Source organism: Mobula hypostoma, chromosome 5 (assembly GCF_963921235.1).
Source record: "Mobula hypostoma chromosome 5, sMobHyp1.1, whole genome shotgun sequence".
NCBI lineage: Eukaryota > Metazoa > Chordata > Chondrichthyes > Myliobatiformes > Myliobatidae > Mobula > Mobula hypostoma.
In genome coordinates, this window is record NC_086101.1 from 103,958,107 (window position 1) to 103,976,430 (window position 18,324).

Below are 18,324 nucleotides of genomic sequence, written 5' to 3' on the forward strand. Positions count from 1 at the left end.
TCATTGTAGTCCCTCCCTCTCTCCCTATCCACCCCATATCCCTGCCCCACTTCGTCCCAAACCCCATTTCCATCTCACTCTGTCTCCCTCTCCGAGTTAGGCTGTGAGGTTGAGTCGAGTCCATCTTATCTTACATGAGGTCCATTGAAAAGTCTGAGTGAGGTAGAAGCTTCCCATAGCCCTGGTGGGATGTGTTTTCAGGCTTTTGTATCTTCTACCCAGTGGAAGGGAAAAGAGAATGTCTGGGGTGGCTGGGTCTTTGATAATGCTAGTAGCGAGATGTGTAGACAGAATCTATGAAGCTTCTCAGTAATCCAGGTCATTGTATATCAAGCAGTAGTAAATCAAGACAGCTGGACTCACTGTGTCATTGAGAAGACTTTTCACCACTCATGCAAGAGGCTTCTTCAGTTCTGATCCATGGATAGTTATCCGGCTTATAAACTCTGTGAGTTGTTTAAAGGAATAGCAGGACAGGTGGTTTGAAAGAGGGTTAAAGAAACCATCTTTGTCAAACTAGAAAACCCACCTCTGAATAGAGGCAGTGAGGTACGACACCACCTATCAGCTACTTACAATGCAGTCCTAACATCTCTACCCCCGTGTCTCCACAACAGCTCACACCTCCATTCATGTAAAGATTAGATTATGAGGACACTCAGTCCTCGTTTATTGTCATTTAGAAACGCATGCACGCATTAAGAAATGATACAATGTTCCTCCAGAGTGATATCACAAAAAAAAAAGACAAATCAAAGACTAACACCGACAAGACCACATAATTATAACATGTAGTTACAGCAGTGCAAAGCATACCATAGTTTGATAAAGAGCAGACCATGGGAACGGTTAAAAAAGGTCTCAAATGTTCTGATCGGCTCCTGATAGTCCTGATAGCAGGCGGCAGAAGGGAGAAACTCTCTCTGCCATAAACCTCCAGGCGCTGACAACTGTCGATGCATTGGAAGCACCCAACCACAGCTGACTCTGAGTCCGTCCAAAAACTTTGAGCCTCCGACCAGCACTTCGACACCGAGCACTGAGCATCATCTCTGCCAAGCGCTTCGACTCCGTCCCGGCCGCTGAGCAACAAGCAAAGCCGAGGACTCGGGGCCTTCCCCTCCGGAGATTCTGGATCACACAGTAGCAGCGGCAGTGAAGCAGGCATTTCAGAAGTTTCACCAGATGTTCCTCCGTGCTCTCACGTCCGTCTCCATCAAATCAGGATTGTGCACGGCACCCTACTTGACAGATAACATTTACCATTCACTGGAGTGGCCGCGCAAGCTGCATCACGCCGCCATCACAGATAAGACTAATAATCGTCTCATTACCCTACAACTCTAATGACCCTCGTGTGATTGCTACACCTTTAAACAACTCACAGAGTTTATAAACCAGAATATTACCCACCATGGATCAGAAGCCTCTCACATGAGTGGTGGAAAGTCTTCTCAACAACAAAGTGAGTCCAGTTGTCTTGATTTACTACAACTTGATGTAGGCAGCCCAGGGGGGTGAGGCTGATCCCTGTGATGTGCTGAGCTGTGTATACAGCTCTCTGTAAGTGTAAGCATACAAGCCAGTATGCACTCATGTGTACATGTGTTAAAGCACTCTCTATCTCTCTCTCTCTATCTCTGTCCCTATCTCTAAATCTCTATCCCTATCTCTCTCTCTGTCTCTATCTCTGTCCCTATCTCTGTCTCTATCTCTGTTTCTCTCTCAATCCCTATCTCTTTCTCTATATCTCTATCTCTATCTCTCTATCCCTAGCAAGTCCTGATGAGGATCTTCAGTAACAAGAGGTGTGGATAGGGCATGAATGGTTCCCAGAAAAAGGGGCTGTTGGGCTGATGGTGGGGCATAGAACATAGAACATAGAATAGTACAGCACAGTACAGGCCCTTCGGCCCACAATGTTGTGCCGACACTCAAACCCTGCCTCCCATATAAGCCCCTACCTTAAATTCCTCCATATACCTGTCTAGTAGTCTCTTAATCTTCACTAGCGTATCTGCCTCCACCACTGACTCAGACAGTGCATTCCACTCACCAACCACTCTCTGAGTAAAAAACCTTCCTCTAATATCCCCCTTGAACTTCCCATCCCTTACCTTAAAGCCATGTCCGCTTGTATTGAGCAGTGGTGCCCTGGGGAAGAGGCGCTGGCTATCCACTCTATCTATTCCTCTTATTATCTTGTACACCTCTATCATGTCTCCTCTCATCCTCCTTCTCTCCAAAGAGTAAAGCCCCAGCTCCCTTAATCTCTGAAATGCATACTTTCTAAACCAGGCAGCATCCTGGTAAATCTCCTCTGTACCCTTTCCAATGCTTCCACATCCTTCCTATAGTGAGGTGACCAGAATTGCACACAGTACTCCAAGTGTGGCCTAACCAGAGTTTTATAGAGCTGCATCATTACATCGCGACTCTTAAACTCTATCCCTCGACTTATGAAAGCTAACACCCCATAAGCTTTCTTAACTACCCTATCCACCTGTGAGGCAACTTTCAGGGATCTGTGGACATGCACCCCCAGATCCCTCTGCTCCTCCACACTACCAAGTATCCTGCCATTTACTTTGTACTCTGCCTTGAAGTTTGTCCTTCCAAAGTGTACCACCTCACACTTCTCCAGGTTGAACTCCATCTGCCACTTCTCAGCCCACTCCTGCATCCTATCAATGTCTCTCTGCAATCTTTGACAATCCTCTACACTATCTACAACACCACCAACCTTTGTGTCGTCTGCAAACTTGCCAACCCACCCTTCTACCCCCACATCCAGGTCGTTAATAAAAATCACGAAAAGTAGAGCTCCCAGAACAGATCCTTGTGGGACACCATTAGTCACAACCCTCCAATCCGAATGTACTCCCTCCACCACGATCCTCTGCCTTCTGCAGGCAAGCCAATTCTGAATCCATCTGGCCAAACTTCCCTGGATCCCATGCCTTCTAACTTTCTGAATAAGCCTACCGTGTGGAACCTTGTCAAATGCCTTACTAAAATCAATATAGATCACATCCACTGCATTACCCTCATCTATATGCCTGGTCACCTCCTCAAAGAACTATCAGGCTTGTTAGATATGATCTGCCCTTCACAAAGCCATGCTGACTGTCCCTGATCAGACCATGATTCTCTAAATGCCTATAGATCCTATCTCTAAGAATCTTTTCCAACAGCTTTCCCACCACAGATGTAAGGCTCACTGGTCTATAATCACCCGGACTATCCCGACTACCCTTTTTGAACAAGGGGACAACATTCGCCTCCCTCCAATCTTCCGGTACCATTCCCATGGACAACAAGGACATAAAGATCCTAGCCAGAGGCTCAGCAATCTCTTCTCTCGCCTTGTGGAGTAGCCTGGGGAATATTCTGTCAGGCCCTGGGGACTTATCTGTCCTAATGTATTTTAACAACTCCAACACCTCCTCTCCCTTAATATCAACATGCTCCAGAACATCAACCTCACTCATATTGTCCTCACCATCATCAAGTTCCCGTTCATTGGTGAATACTGAAGAGAAGTATTCATTGAGGACCTCGCTCACTTCCACAGCCTCCAGGCACATCTTCCCACCTTTAACTCTAATCGGTCCTACCTTCACTCCTGTCATCCTTTTGTTCTTCACATAATTGAAGAATGCCTTGGGGTTTTCCTTTACACTTCTCACCAAGGCCTTCTCATGCCCCCTTCTTGCTCTTCTCAGCCCCTCCTTAAGCTCCTTTCTTGCTTCCCTATATTCCTCAGTAGACCCACCTGATCCTTGCTTCCTAAACCGCATGTATGCTGCCTTCTTCCACCTGACTAGATTTTCATCCCTAACATCCCGCAAGAGATCTCTAAACATTGACCACATGTCCATAGTACATTTCCCTGCAAAAACATCATCCCAATTCACACCCGCAAGTTCTAGCCTTATAGCCTCATAATTTGCCTTTCCCCAATTAAAAATTTTCCTGTCCTCTCTGATTCTATCCTTTTCCATGATAATGCTAAAGGCCGGGGAGCGGTGGTCACTGTCCCCCAGATGCTCACCCACTGAGAGATCTGTGACCTGACCCGGTTCATTACCTAGTACTAGATCTAGTATGGCATTCCCCCTGGTCGGTCGGTCCACATACTGTGACAGGAATCCATCCTGGACACACTTAACAAAATCTGCCCCATCTAAACCCTTGGAACTAATCAGGTGCCAATCAATATTAGGGAAGTTAAAAGTCACCCACGATAACAACCTTGTTATTTTTGCGCCTTTCCAAAATCTGCCTCCCAATCTGCTGCTCTGTATCTCTGCTGCTACCAGGGGGCCTATAGAATACCCCCAATAGAGTAACTGCTCCCTTCCTGTTCCTGACTTCCACCCATATTGACTCAAAAGAGGATCCTGCTACATTACCCACCCTTTCTGTAGCTGTAATAGTATCCCTGACCAGTAATGCCACCCCTCCTTCCCTTTTTCTGCCCTCTCTATCCCTTTTAAAGCTCTGAAATCCAGGAATATTGAGAATCCATTCCTGCCCTGGTGCCAGCCAAGTCTCTGTAATGGCCACTACATCATAATTCCATGTATGTATCCAAGCTCTCAGTTCATCACCTTTGTTTCTGATGCTTCTTGCATTGAGGTACAACATATTTCAGCCCTTCTACCTTACTGTCTTTTCATCGTTTATTCTGCTTCTTTTTCCTCAAAGCCTCTCTGTATGTTAGATCTGGCTTTACTCCATGCACTTCTTTCACTGCTCTATCGCTCTGGGTCCCATCCCCCTCGCAAATTAGTTTCAACCCTCCCGAACCATGCTAGCAAACCTACCTGCAAGGATATTGTTCCCCCTCGAGTTCAGGTGCAACCCATCCAATCTGTACAGGTCCCACCTTCCCCAGAAGAGATCCCAATGATCTAAAAATCTAAAACCCTGCTCCCTGCACCAACTCCTCAGCCACGCATTCAATTGCCATCTCCTCCAATTCTTACCATCACTGTCACGTAGCACTGGCAGCAATCCTGAGAACGCCACCCTTGAGGTCCTGTTCTTCAGCCTTCTGCCTAGTTCCCGAAACTCACACTTCAGGACCTCATCCCTCTTCCTGCCTATGTCATTGGTACCAACGTGTATCACGACTTCTGGTTGCATGGAGAGGTGATGTAGAGGGGGTGGAGAGACTGTGGAGGCAGAGAATGAGTGTCAACAGAGAGATTGAAAAGTGAGGGAGGGATATCACCAGGGTCAAGGAGAAGGAATTGTACCCAGTCATAAGCTGGCCATCCCTCCCTCTGCCCCACCTTTCCCTCCTCTCTCCCCTCACCCTTTGGGTGGGGGGAGGGGGAGAGAGTGTCACAGAGGGTAACACTGCTATTTGTTACACTGCAGGAAGGCCAAAGAGCAGGGTGATGAGGGAAATGTGCACACTGACCGCAAACCCTACAATAAGAAGCGAAGCTCTTACCGTAACATGAGGGACAGTGACCAGGGGGACAACTATGCCTACCAGTCTAGCCCAGGTAAGGTGCCAGCTCCTCCTCCCCAGTGCCCCAGGAACCCGTCCCCTCAGTCCAAAGCAGAGGCAGGTAGGGGTGAGCGTTGGAGACAGGATCAAAGGTCAGTCCAGGATCAGGCCCCTGCTCGCTGAGGGAAGGTGGCGTGTGATCACGTGAGCACCTGTCCGTGTGCATGTATGCATGGTATACTGTACACGTGTGTGTATGTACATGACTGTGTGCCTGCATACTGCTCTGCAAAACTCTGCTGAGACTGTGTTCTCTTCTGGTTGCCTCATTATGGAAGCATATGGAAGCTTTAGAGCACAAAAAGAGATGTGAAAGGAAACTGCCTGGATTAGAGAGCATGTCTTATGAGGAAAGGCTGAGCCAGCTGGGGCTTGTCCCTTTGGAGAGGGGGAGGAAGGGAGGTGACTTGATAGGGGGGTACAAAATGAAAAGAGGCATCAATTGAGCGGACAGCCAGAGACTTTTTTCTCAGGGTGGAAATGACAAATATGAGGGGACCTAGTTGGAGGAATATCAGATTTTTACACTAACTGTTGGGTGCATGGGATGCACTGCCAGAGATGGTGGTAGAAGCAAAGGAAGATAGAGTAGGGACATTTAAGAGGCACATGGATGGTAGAAAAATGGTTATGAAGAGAGGAAAGGATAGATTGATAGGTTAAAAGGTTGTCACAAGATCGTGACCAACTGACAAATACTATGCTGTAGTGCTCCATGTTTCATGTTTGTATAGGCATGTCCATGTGAGCACATTAGTTTATACATTTGTAAATTGGTTTATTATTATCACATGTAGTAAGATACAATGAAAAGTGTGTCTTGCACAGTGCATTGAGGTAGAACAAGGTGAAAGAATAACAATGCAGAATAGCTACAGAAAAAAGTGCAGTGCAGGTAGACAATAAGATGCAAGATCATAATGACTGTGAAGCCAAGAGTCCATCTTATCCTACCAGGGAACCATTAGAACAACAGGGCAGAAGACAACCTCAAGCTCAGTTGTACAACAATGCACAAGGGTATAGTTTCTGCCCTGGCACCCCCCCCCCTCAATGGGAATACACTTCACCCCTCTTTTACCACATCCCTGAGACATGGCACCCTTCCCTCAACCCAAGATGCTAAGGGCAGTTATCCGATCTCCCTTCCTGCATGATCACTGGCTTTCTCTCCCCCCACCCCCTTGCTATACCTCCTTCTCACCCTCTGAACTCCAGGTCTCTGCCTTCCCCCCCCCCCCCCAGAATCCTGGCCAGTTGAAAGAGTTGGCAGAATGTCCTGAGCCCAAAACGACCCAATCAAGTGTGTATCCATAGATTGTCTCTAGACCCAGTAAGCTTTTGGATGATCAGATGATCCTCGGGGGGGGGGGGGATCAGGGAATTCCTGCCTCTGGAGCTCCCCCCAAATACCTCCCCAGCTCTCTCCTCCATTAACATCTTGCATTGTCACCCAGCCTTGACTCAAGGGTGTCAATGTTCCTACTTGGTGCCAAGTTCCATCTGATATTGAAAACACTCAGCGGGTCATCTGTGCATCTGTTCAGAGAGGAATGGGGTTAACACGGGGTCAGCGGGTCATCTGTGCATCTGTTCAGAGAGGAATGGGGTTAACATAGGATCATCCATGACACGGGGTCAGTGGGTCATCTGTGCAGCATCTGTTCAGAGAGGAATGGGGTTAACATTCCTCCAGGTGGTTTTAAGTTGTAGACAAGGTGGCAGGAGCAATGGAGAGGTCAAAGGGAATATCTGAGGTAGGGTGAGACCAGTTCGCCCAGAGAGAATGTACAGTTCCCCAAACAGGCAGCGCCAAAGGTCGCAAACAAGAGAAAATCTGCAGATGCTGGAAATCCGAGCAACACTCCCAAAATGTTGGAGGAACTCAGCAGGTCAGACAGCATCTATGGAAAAGAGTACAGTCAACGTTCCCCGCCAAGACCTTTCATCAGGACAAGAGAAAAAAAGATGAGGAATCAGAATTAAGAGGTGGGGGGAATGGGAGGAAGAAACACAAGGTAAAAGTGAAACCGGGAGGGGGGGAGGGTGAAGTAAAGAGCTGGGAAGTTGATTGGTGAAAGAGACGGAAGGCCATGGTGAGGGGGGCGCAATAGAGTGAGCCGATGGGTGGGCAAGAATATTTCTCATTGCCTACCCGTTGTCTCCCTCTGGTGCTCCTCACCCCCGCTAACCACCCCCCCCACCAACTTTCTTCTTTCTTCCATGGCCTTCTGTCTCTTTCACCATTCAACTTCCCAGCTCTTTACTTCATCCCTCCCCCTCCAAGTTTCACCTTGTGTTAGCTCTCCCTTCCCCCCACCTTTCAAATTTACTCCTCAGCTTTTTTTCTCCACTCCTGCTTAAGGTTTCGGCCCGAAACGTCGACTGTACTTTTTTTCCATAGATGCTGCCCGGCCTGCTGAGTCCCTCCAGCATTTTGTAGTTCCGAAGGTCAGGTCAGACCCGGGTCCGCCGAGCATCACCGGTATTTCAATGCACAGAGCCGGGAAGCGTCAGCGAGTTCGGGCAGGCAGCTTCCCTATCCCCACTCCCCAATGGCCGAGAGAGCGCCCAGTTCACGAGGTCCGAGAGACCATCACTTGACCCCCTTATCTCCTGTCTTCGCAGATTAAAGATAAAGTTGCACATGTGTCCCATCAGGAACCTGCGGAGCGTCAATGCTAACATTTCGGAAAGAATATTTAACGACAGATAAATAAAGATAGTTCAGACTAATGATGCGTGACTGGGCTTTGGTATTCCTGTAGTGTGAGAGGGTCACACTTTGGAAGGGATGGTGCTGTGGGACGGTCACGGTGGGAGAGGTGATGCTGTGGGAGGGGTGGTGCTGAGGGAGTGTCACGCTGTAGAAGGGGCTTCACTGAGGGAGGGACGGTACTGAGTTCCACGCTGTGGACGCCAGTTCATGCTGCTGGGATCTCACAATGAATCTAAACTAAACTAGGGAAACAAGCTGCAGACTTAGCAGCTAAAGAGAGTGAATGGGTTTGAACGAAGAGCCGTTTCAAAGTCGTTCGATGTAGCGAGCAGTTCCAGCCTTGGGTGGATGGTGTCATTCTGGGGCTGCAGATTAGGAGGATGCCAGCAGAGGGCAGCAGCAGGCTGTCGCCCCGTTGAGAGTCAGAACTTTACGATTACTGACCGTTTTAGATTATAAATGTCACAAACACGAGAAAATCTGCAGATGCTGGACGATCAATGTGTGGTTTTGCGGCAGCAGTACAGTGCAAAGGCGTAAAGTTACAAAATCAATAAATGAAAGAAAAGGAATACAGTAACGAGGTAGTTTTCATGAGTTCATGGACTGTTCTGAAATTTGATGGCGGAGGGGAAGAAGCTGTTCCTGAATCATTGCGTATGCCCCAGGCTCCTGTACCGCCTTCCAGTGAAGAACGCACGTCGTGTATGGTGAGGGCCCTTAATGGCGGATGCCGCCATCTTGAGGCACTGCCTTTTTTAAAGATGCTCTTGATTTTGGGGAAGGTTGTATCCACGATGGAGTTGGCGGAGTCCACAGCCTGTTCCCGATCCTGTGCATTGGTGCCTCCAAACCAGATAATGATACAGTCAAATTGGTATGTACATGTGTATACAGTTGCAAGTCAATACCAATTCCCCTCACACTCCCAATGAAATATAGCCACTGCCCTGCCTTTGTATGTTGGGTCCAGGAGAGACCTTCAGAAGTGTTGGCACCGAGGGACTTGAAGCTGCTCACCCTTTCCACCGCTGATCCCTGAGGGGGACTCAACTTCCCCTCCTTGCCCCCCCCCAACTGATTTTGAATGCAAGGCTGCTATACTCCCAACCAGCTCACTCCAGTTGGCCTTCTCGTCACTATCTAAGATTCTGCCAACAACAATGGTGTCATCGGGGTCAAAAACCCGCAATGGGACAGTTTGAGGGATATTCGAAATTGAGAGATTGCAGTTCACACTCAACCCAAATCCCCACCAACCACAAGAAAGAAATCCACCCCAGACATCCTCTTTCACACCATCCAATCCCAGATTTACCTGGGTGAAAACCGATTTGGACGAACAGCCTCACGTGCGCGCGCCCCCACCGAGGTACTTACTCCTCGCCCCGTCCCCTCCCTCCCCACTTCCCTCCGCTCACACCTGGCCCTTTCCTCCTCCGCTTGCCGGCACCTCCCCTCCCTTTCCTTCCCCCCGCCTCTCCCTAGCCTGTAATCACACTGGTGCAAGTGGCCGGGCCACGGAGCGGACAGATCTCACCATGTCCCCGCCCTACCCACCAGCTCAGGACACATCCAGGCCCCAGTCCTAGCTCCGAGCTCCGGTCTCGCTGATTCAGCCCCGTCCGTACGCACTCCGCATGTCAGTTTGTGATTCGGTTTCCCCGGAGGGTGCGAGGAGTTGGGACAACTTTTCTCCCGCGTTCTACATCCAACGTAATCCATCTTGAGGCGAAGGAAGCCCCACTCTGTGAGAGGGGTAGTACCGAGGGAGCGATCGTTTGAACCAAGTTCCTATTTTGTGGGCGAGTTGGGGCGGCAGCGTGACTAGGTTAGCGCGTTTCTCAGTGGTTAAGGCGGTCAACGGGATCTTGTTGGTTTGTGTTGGCCCATGCGATGCCTCTGCGATGGGTGGCTCAGTGAGGGAGAGGGGCGGACCAACCAATGGGTAGGAACCACCTCGCGGACAAGACGGCAGGGAAAGGATGCCATTCGTCCCCTGCAATGCTCGGTACAGCTCCAGTAGGGAGACCATTCAGCCCTGTGGCCCTGAGTCAGTGTAACAGTTTACAGCGCCAGCGACTCGGTGTCGGTACATTCTCCGGTTTTCTCCCACATTCCAAAGGCATACAGGTAGAGTAAGTTTGTTTTGGACATCGTATGTAGACGGTGGAAGCACGCTAACACTTCATATCCTCGGACTGCGTTGGCTGTTCAAACATCGTGTTTCGCTGTAGGTTTCAATGTCGATACACGTGACATATAAAGTCAATCTTTATCGCTCTTTCCCTCGTCTACCAAACCCTGCTGTTGTTGGACAGAAGATCTGGGTTCAGCCCTCTGGGACACGGGACGTTACTTTGGTCGGGGTCTGAGCCCACACCATCCCCAAAGGGTCTACCTTATCTCCCGTTTGTTGTTGACCAGCTATGGGTGAGCGGTGTTACTGTCGGAGCCAGTAACCCTCTCCCGGAGAGAGTGGGAATGCTTTTGAGGTGAGGGGGTAGGTTCAAAGGAGATGTGCTTTACTTTTACACAGAGAGTGGCGGGTGTGTGGAATGCGCTGTCACTGATGGTGGTGCTGGCGAATATCACCCTTTTAAGAGGTTGATAGATTGAAACATCAATGTTCAGGGTATGGACAGTCTACTGGAGGAGCTCGGCAGGTCAGGCAGCTTCTATAAACAGTCCATGTTTAGGACCGAGACCCTTCATCAGCACAATATGTAGACAGAAAGGATTAGTACAGTTGGGCAGTCGGTCACTGTTCTGCGCGATACTGCCGTTCTCTGTTCAGTGTGCTGGAGTCAAGCATATGTGGGGTGCGGGAGGGAGGGTTAATCAGGACTCCATCAGCACCGAAGTGGTGGACCAGCGAAGTTCCTCCAACAGACTGTGTTCCTACTGATGTGAATAACGAGCTGTTAATGGCAGCATTTGTAACAGATCCCAAGGCGAAGGCCGGGCTAACGAGGCGTCTTCAGCCTGGCCGGAATTTGCGGGGAACGGTTTATTCGGGCAGCCTGCGGGAGGGAGGGGAGGAGACGGGCGGTGCAGAGGGAGTGCTGCACTGAGGGACTGTTAGTGCATTGTCAGCCTATCCTGAAGAGGGGCTCTTCCCCCCCCCCAGAATCCTCTGGGCGGAAGAATTTGGGGTTCGGCTGTGGCTTCGGATGACCCTCCCCTCCCTACACTTACACCCTGTGCACAGCAAGATCCCAGCCCCTGCGAGATGATCCAACTTGCTGACGGGACCGTTCACGTTCCTTCCTTTGTAACCTTGGGATAAAAGAGGCCCTGTTACCGGGGATGTCTCGGATCGGTCAATGACTCTCTCCCTTTGAAACGTCGAGTGCGCCTTGGTCCTATGATTAATGTCCCGTCGCGGGCAGGTGCACCATGTTGTAAGCGGTGGGCGGTTGATTGACAACGTCCGTCCGGGACTCCATTCAACCCTTGCACCGTATCCTAGGCAACGACTAAAGCCTCGCCCAATCCCATGTCCAGTTCATTGAATGACCGCTGCTTCCCACCAGCAACGCTCAGCTTGGGCAAATTGGAGTTTGTCTTCAAAAGGTGCAGGAATTTGAAGGAGCTCCCGGAATTAGTAAACAAACGACAGGACTGGAGTCAGAGACAGCAGATTCTGCAGATGCTGGAAATCCGGAGCAACACACACAAAATGCAGGAGGAACTCAATAGGCCAGGCAGCGTCTATGGTAGTAAATAAACAGTCGACGTTTCGGGCCGAGACCCTTCATCGGGACGGAGAGGGAAGGGGAAGACGCCAGAATAAAAAGGCCAGGAGAGAGGAAGGCGGCTCGCTGGAAGGTGATAGGTAACGCCAGTGGGGGGAGGGCTGGAGAAGAAGGATTCTGAGAGTGGACCATAGGAAGAAGGAAAGGGGGAGGTGAAAGGCAGGTGAGAAGAGGTGAAAGGCCGAAGTGGGAAATAGAAGAAGAGGGGAGGGGTGGAATTTTTTTACTGGCAGGGACATCTATATCGGGCAGGTGGGACAAGAGCGGAACTTCCCGGTGGTCAACCATTTTAATTCGGCTGTCCATTCCCATTCCAACATGGCTGTCCATGGCCTCCTCTTCTGTCACAATGAGGCCATCCTCAGGGTGGAGGAGCAACATTCCATCTGGCCAGCCTCCAACTTGATGGTGTCAAGGTCGCTTACCTTCCATCTTCCTCTATGTCCCACCTGGCCTTCTCCTAACCTGCCTATTCCCACTATCATATCCCTTCTTCTCCAGTCCTTTACCTTTCCTACCCACCATCATCTTCTAGCTCGTCCTCCGTCCCTTCCTCCAATCTTTCTATCCTGGCTTCTTCCGCCTCCGTGCTCGATCTGCGACTCTGTAAGGTCGGATAGAGTCTGTGGAAAGAGAAACTAATTGATGTTTTTTTCCCCCCTGACCAATAGTCTGCAACTTGTCAAAGTCGAGTTTACTGTAGAGGCGCATTGAACTGCATCTTTGCAGCAGCGTCACGGGCACGTGGTACTGTACCGGATGGAGTTGACATATTGAGTGGAGTCTGCAACATTTCCTATTTTATCTTGCAGTTTGGTTTCCTCCCTCTCGCTACCGTCGCTTCTGGCCATCTGTCCATTCTCCCCTCCTCTCCTTGTCACTGATGTGAAATGTACCCTGCAGAATGGAACCCGACCTCGTGGGGAGGGTTTCTGGCCCTCTCCCTCTCTGGATTCACTGCGAACTCCACTTCCTCCGCAGGTCATTAACAAGGCAGCGGGAAACAAAGAGCCGCAGATTTGAAATTAAATAAAATACAAGGTGCTGGCGGAACTTCTTGTGCTGGGGTTCCTCATCCGGAGAGCCGGCAGACGCCTCTTTTTCAGGGGTGAATCTCTCTCCCTCAGCAAAGACAGAAGGCGAAGCGTGGGAGTGGGAAACCGGCGCTTCGGCCCGCCGCGCCTGTGGTAAACAGAAATCACATCACACTAATGCCTTCTGCCCGCCCGTGTTCATATCCCTGCGTCTCCTGCATATTCCCGTATTTAGCCTAACACACCACTATCGTACCAGTCTCCAGCACCATCCCAAGCACCCATCACTTTACTTGTAAACACACACCCACATCCACACAAACACAGGTACGTACACACACAAACACAAACACACATTTACGCACGTACACACACACACAACGCTGGAAGAACCCAGCAAGTCAAGGTGGATCTATGGAGGGGAGTGAACAGATGGCGTTTTGAGCCGAGACTCTTCATTATGTTCTCCTCTCCTATCAGATTCTTTCTTTCTCTCGCTCTCTCTCTCACACACACACACACACACACACTGTCACTCTTACATACACTCTGACTATCACACTCTCACACTCACTCACTCTCTCACTCCCACTGTCACTCTCTTACACACACTCTCACACTCTGTCACACTCACTCTCTCTCTCTCTCACACACTCACTCTCATACACACACTGTCACTCTCTCACACACACTCTTACACACACTCACTTTCTCTCCCTCACACACACACCAGGAGGACTGTCCGTTGATGCCTGTGTATCCCCGGGGAAAAAGAAACGCGACACCGCGGAGGATGTTCTGTATCCTGGATGTAAATGGGAATATTTTAATTTAGAGTTTGTTTAGTTATTGGTGTGGTTCCTGGTGACTTGTAATAATTCTGTTTTGGTTAAAAATGATTGGCGACAGAGGACGGTTGGAGGGTAGGATCACTCACGATCAGTAATAGTAGAATCAGGTTTATTACCCCTGACACTGAGTCCCAGAGTCAGGCCCATCCAGTCCGTGCTGACCACGAAGTTCACCCAGGAAGCGCCAATTTCTCGCGTTCGGCCACATCCCTCCAGTCCCCTCCCCTCCATTTACCTATCTATCCAAAACTTCCATATCTCAACACTTTACTTTGTTACTGTCACAGGAACCAGAGTATGGTGAAAACTTCTCTTGTATAGGAACGCGCAGATCAATCCATTAAAATCCAGTTAGTCGAAGGTGAAACTCAAAAGCACCGATTTAACGATGCTTTCATCGTAACGATCATTAAATGTTCGACCACACCGTGGCTCTCGCACTTTATTGTCTGCCTGCACTCTCTGTAATACTATTTGCATTCTGTTATTGTTTAACCGTTTATTGACTCAGTGAATGGATCTGCGTGTTCCCTGTGCAAGGCAAGTTTTTTACCCTTCCTGTGGTTGTTTGCCACGTTATTAACTGTTAAGTTATGGAAGTGTTGGTACTTACTGCTTGTGCGTGGGTGGAGCGAGGGGGCTGTGGCGTTCTAATGTTTTCCTGTCATTCATTCTTTGGGGTCTTTCTTCTGCTTGGTGGATGGTTGCGGAGAGTAAGAATTTCAGGATGTATACTGTCAACATTCTCAGATGTTAAGTGTAACCATTGAACATGGAGGGTCAGCATAGACTGGATGGGCCGAAGGGCCTGTATCCGTGCGGTATTGCTCTGGGTCTCGGCGTCAGGGATAATAAACTCTGATCCTGAGACAACTGAACAACACACACAAAATGCTGGAAGAACTCAGCAGGCCAGGCAGCATCAATGGAAATGAATAAACAGTCGACGTTTCGGGCCGAAACCCTTCGGCAGGACTGGAGAAAAAAAGATGAGAAGTCAGAGTTCTAATGAAGGGTCTTGGTCCAAAACGTTGACCGTTTACTCTTTTCCATAGATGCTGCCTGGCCTACTGAGTTCCTCCAGCATTTTGTATGTGTTGCTTTGGATTTACAGCATCTGCAGATTTTTTGTTGTCTGAGATAACTGAATCTCGTTAGTCTCTGCAGGCTGATCCTACCCTCCGCGTTACTAACAACAATTGCGTGTTTACGATCGTTCCGTGGAGCCGGGGAATCGCTCAGGGGGAGGGCTGGTATCTCGCTGATGACTAACCGCAGCTTGCAGGCTCCAACTTCCCAAAATCGTGAGGTCTTGTTAGAACTAATTCTGCGGAGAGACCACACCTTGGAAACCCTGCTCAGACCTCGAGTCTTGAAAAGCCATGCACTCGCTGTCTATGGAGATTTATTAGCGAAAATGCCGGGGATAACCCAGACTGGCGGAGTTGTGCTCAGTAAAGCCTCCCAGTGAGGGTGACTCCGTTCCCCTGTTCCATTCTGAGAGTGGGTGCCACCTCTGTAGTGATTGAATGATGTTACAGGGAGGGTATAGGGGCAGGGAAGAGGGAATCACAGAGACCGGGAGTAACGTAGGGGCCGGAGGGATTTACATATACTGGGAGTGGCGTAGAGGTTGGAGAGGGTCACAGAGGGAGGGGTCGGAAGAGAGTAAAGAGATTGGGGCTATGGAGGAATCGAACTATTTAAATACAATCTAACCGGGGTGGGATGGGGGTCAGGTAACAGTGTGTGTGGGTCTGTGTGTCTGGGGGAGGTCTCGTCTGCAGGAGACGTGAGTGGGTTTAGCTCTTAGTGAAGTATGAGGTCCGACTGTGAGAGAGCCGCACGCTTAAAAACTGATGACATGGGCCGAATGGAGTTAGAGAGATAGGGAAAGATGTAGGCGAGCGAGACATGGGCCCGAGGCAGGCAGACACGGGTGCGGTGCAGGGGTTGGAGGGGGCTAAAGAGACGAGTAAGTATGTAGGGGAGGAAGGAGGTTACAAAGACGAGAAAAGGTGTAGGGTTACGGTAACAGGGAAGTGTTACCTTGTACTGTGGGAACGGGATATCGGGTAGGATGTAGAATTTGCAGAATATTGAGGGGCGGCGGAGGTCAAAAATTGATGGTGAAGTATTTACATGGAGTTTATACTGAGGGTCTCTGAAACTTCCCGGCGTGCAACCCCACCCTAGTGGGGAGGGGAAGGGGTGACATCATCTTATGGGATGGGCGGGGCCGGAGCTTGAGAGTGCGCTGATTGGCTGCCCCGGGTGATTAACCTGTATAAACTGCAGCGCCTGGAGTCACCTGGACTGCAAGATGTTCGGTGTCCTGGAACAGGCGAGCCCCGCGGCCAGTTCTAAAGTGGATGTGGACAAGGTGAAGCGGCCCATGAACGCCTTCATGGTGTGGTCCCGGGGTCAGAGGAGGAAAATGGCACAGCAGTATCCAAAAATGCACAACTCGGAAATCAGCAAGCGGCTGGGAGCAGAGTGGAAACTGCTGAGCGATTCAGAGAAGCGGCCATTCATCGACGAGGCCAAGAGGCTACGAGCCGTGCACATGAAGGACTATCCGGATTATAAATATCGGCCCCGACGCAAGAGCAAGGCATTGTCTCGAAATGAAGCCAAGGTCCCCCTGGCTGGTGGAACACTACATGCGCAAGGACCCTGCGGCAACCCGCACTTCGATTCCTATAGCTGGGGCTCCGCCGGGGGGTTCGCGACGCTTCCACCCGAGACCCTGACCTACCAACAGCCGCCAGCCGCACTTCAGCCCCGCTACGAACTGCAGTACCCGCCCGCTTCTCAGGCCTATCTCGGTGGGTCGTCGCCGTACGGTCTTCCGCCTCCCTACGGCCACCAGTCGCCCGTCTCCGGGCCCAGGAGCGAGGCCGGAGCTGGCACGCATGAACACACACAGGTGCCGGGGGAGCTGCGCGACTCCGTCAACCTGTTCCTCCCCAGCAGCGACGGACAAGAGGTGCACGGCCACCGCAGTTACCACCCGTTGCCTCCGCTCTACCAGAACTTTCCGCTGAACGGCACAATGCCCCTCTCGCACATCTGACCAGAGACAGCCAGGAATGGACTCTAAAATATTTTTGCAAGGAGTTATTTTTATTCACTGTGTATATATCAATCTTTGAATTATTCCCTTAATGGGAAGTTTTTTAAAAATGTAATGAACTCCTTTAAGGAGTGAGTTTTGTCGTCAGGTTACACAAGGGGAGATGATGACTGTGCGTGTTTATACACGAGTTGTAGTCTTGTTCATCTTGCCCACAACCAAGCCTTCAGTACCAGGCTCAGTTACCCGGGCAACCTCGAGGGGAGAGACTCGTATGAAACTTTCATCCTAATTGCTGTATGGCGACAGGTTTATCAAAGCACACACCCAGCTTCCAACGAATTTCTCGTGGTTTTGTAAGTTGCAAGTGGGTATCTCACGCTGAGAATTATTACAATAGCCTCCGACCTCCACAGTGATCGTAACCAAGTTTTTTTTTAAAATATAAATTTGTATGGTTTGCTTTCTGTGTCACAGTGGGTCAAACCGGCCATACTGCAGACATTGGTCGACCTGTTGCTTTTAAGCGATATATAGATTATATTTTTTAAGTTCGCGCGTAAAGTGATAATATCTTTTTTAGGCTGTACAGTATTTATCAATGTTTGCAAGGTGCTCTTACCGCGGGATGGTGTATAGAAATCGGTCGGAGTTTGCTGACTGGGTCTGTGGCAAGTAAGCGTAAACAACTCGCCGACAGCAAGGTCTACCTCGCCGTGCGGTGGGGCTCGGACACGTTGAACAAATAGTCCTAGTTTGTGTTTTTAAAACGAGTTCGCGGATAGTTTTGTGGACAGGATGCGGGCGGGTTGTAAAGATGTTTGAATTTTATTGGCAAGGGGAAATGGTCAGCGTGTTATTTTATTTTTAAGTGAATGCTAATCCCATTTAAGAACGCCCACCCCTCGAAGTCTCCTTGTGTTAACAAAGGTTTTGCAAATCGGTCGGATTCCAAAGATTGCTCGTCAATTTTGTATAGGCATCAAATAAAATCTTTTCCCCTTTTGATGTTTGAATTTGTGGTTTTATGACTCGTTCCGCGTAAGATCCAGTACTTGTCATGTCCTGCACTCTTTAGTTTGAAACCTATCCCTAAGGGTCAGAAATGTTTCCCTTCAACGTGTCGGTGTCTCGATCGAATTCCAGAGTTTGAAGTAGAAATGAATTTTCTCCACTAAGAGCGGTGCGAGCACATTCAACCGGACTTGCAAAGCGGAGATGTTGGGTAAATTTGCCTTTTAGGTGTGGTGCTAAATGCTTGTATCCAGGAAAACCTTGTTTCGTGACGATAACCTTGAACAATCCGGCGCGCACAGTTATGCATTTCATAGTTGGTGTTCGTTCGACCCCAGGGTGGATGGG

General features: G+C 49.6%; 2 protein-coding genes across 3 annotated transcripts in view; both read left to right on the plus strand.

Moving 5' to 3' along the window:
- Positions 1-8,257, plus strand: part of LOC134346239 (uncharacterized) — a 122,838-nt gene extending 114,581 nt beyond the window's left edge. For both annotated transcript variants that reach the window (XM_063047560.1, XM_063047561.1), the window contains 2 exons: positions 5,389-5,519; positions 8,153-8,257. In XM_063047560.1, the coding sequence (XP_062903630.1) occupies positions 5,389-5,519; positions 8,153-8,157 (136 nt within the window). In that variant the 3' untranslated portion in view covers positions 8,158-8,257. The remainder of the gene's footprint in view (positions 1-5,388; positions 5,520-8,152) is intronic.
- A 7,952-nt stretch (positions 8,258-16,209) lies between these two features.
- LOC134346875 (transcription factor Sox-19a-like) lies at positions 16,210-17,954 on the plus strand. Its single transcript, XM_063048683.1, has one exon. The coding sequence runs from the start codon at positions 16,210-16,212 to the stop codon at positions 16,960-16,962; it is 753 nt and encodes a 250-aa protein (XP_062904753.1). The 3' UTR covers positions 16,963-17,954.
- The last annotated feature ends 370 nt before the right edge of the window (positions 17,955-18,324 follow it).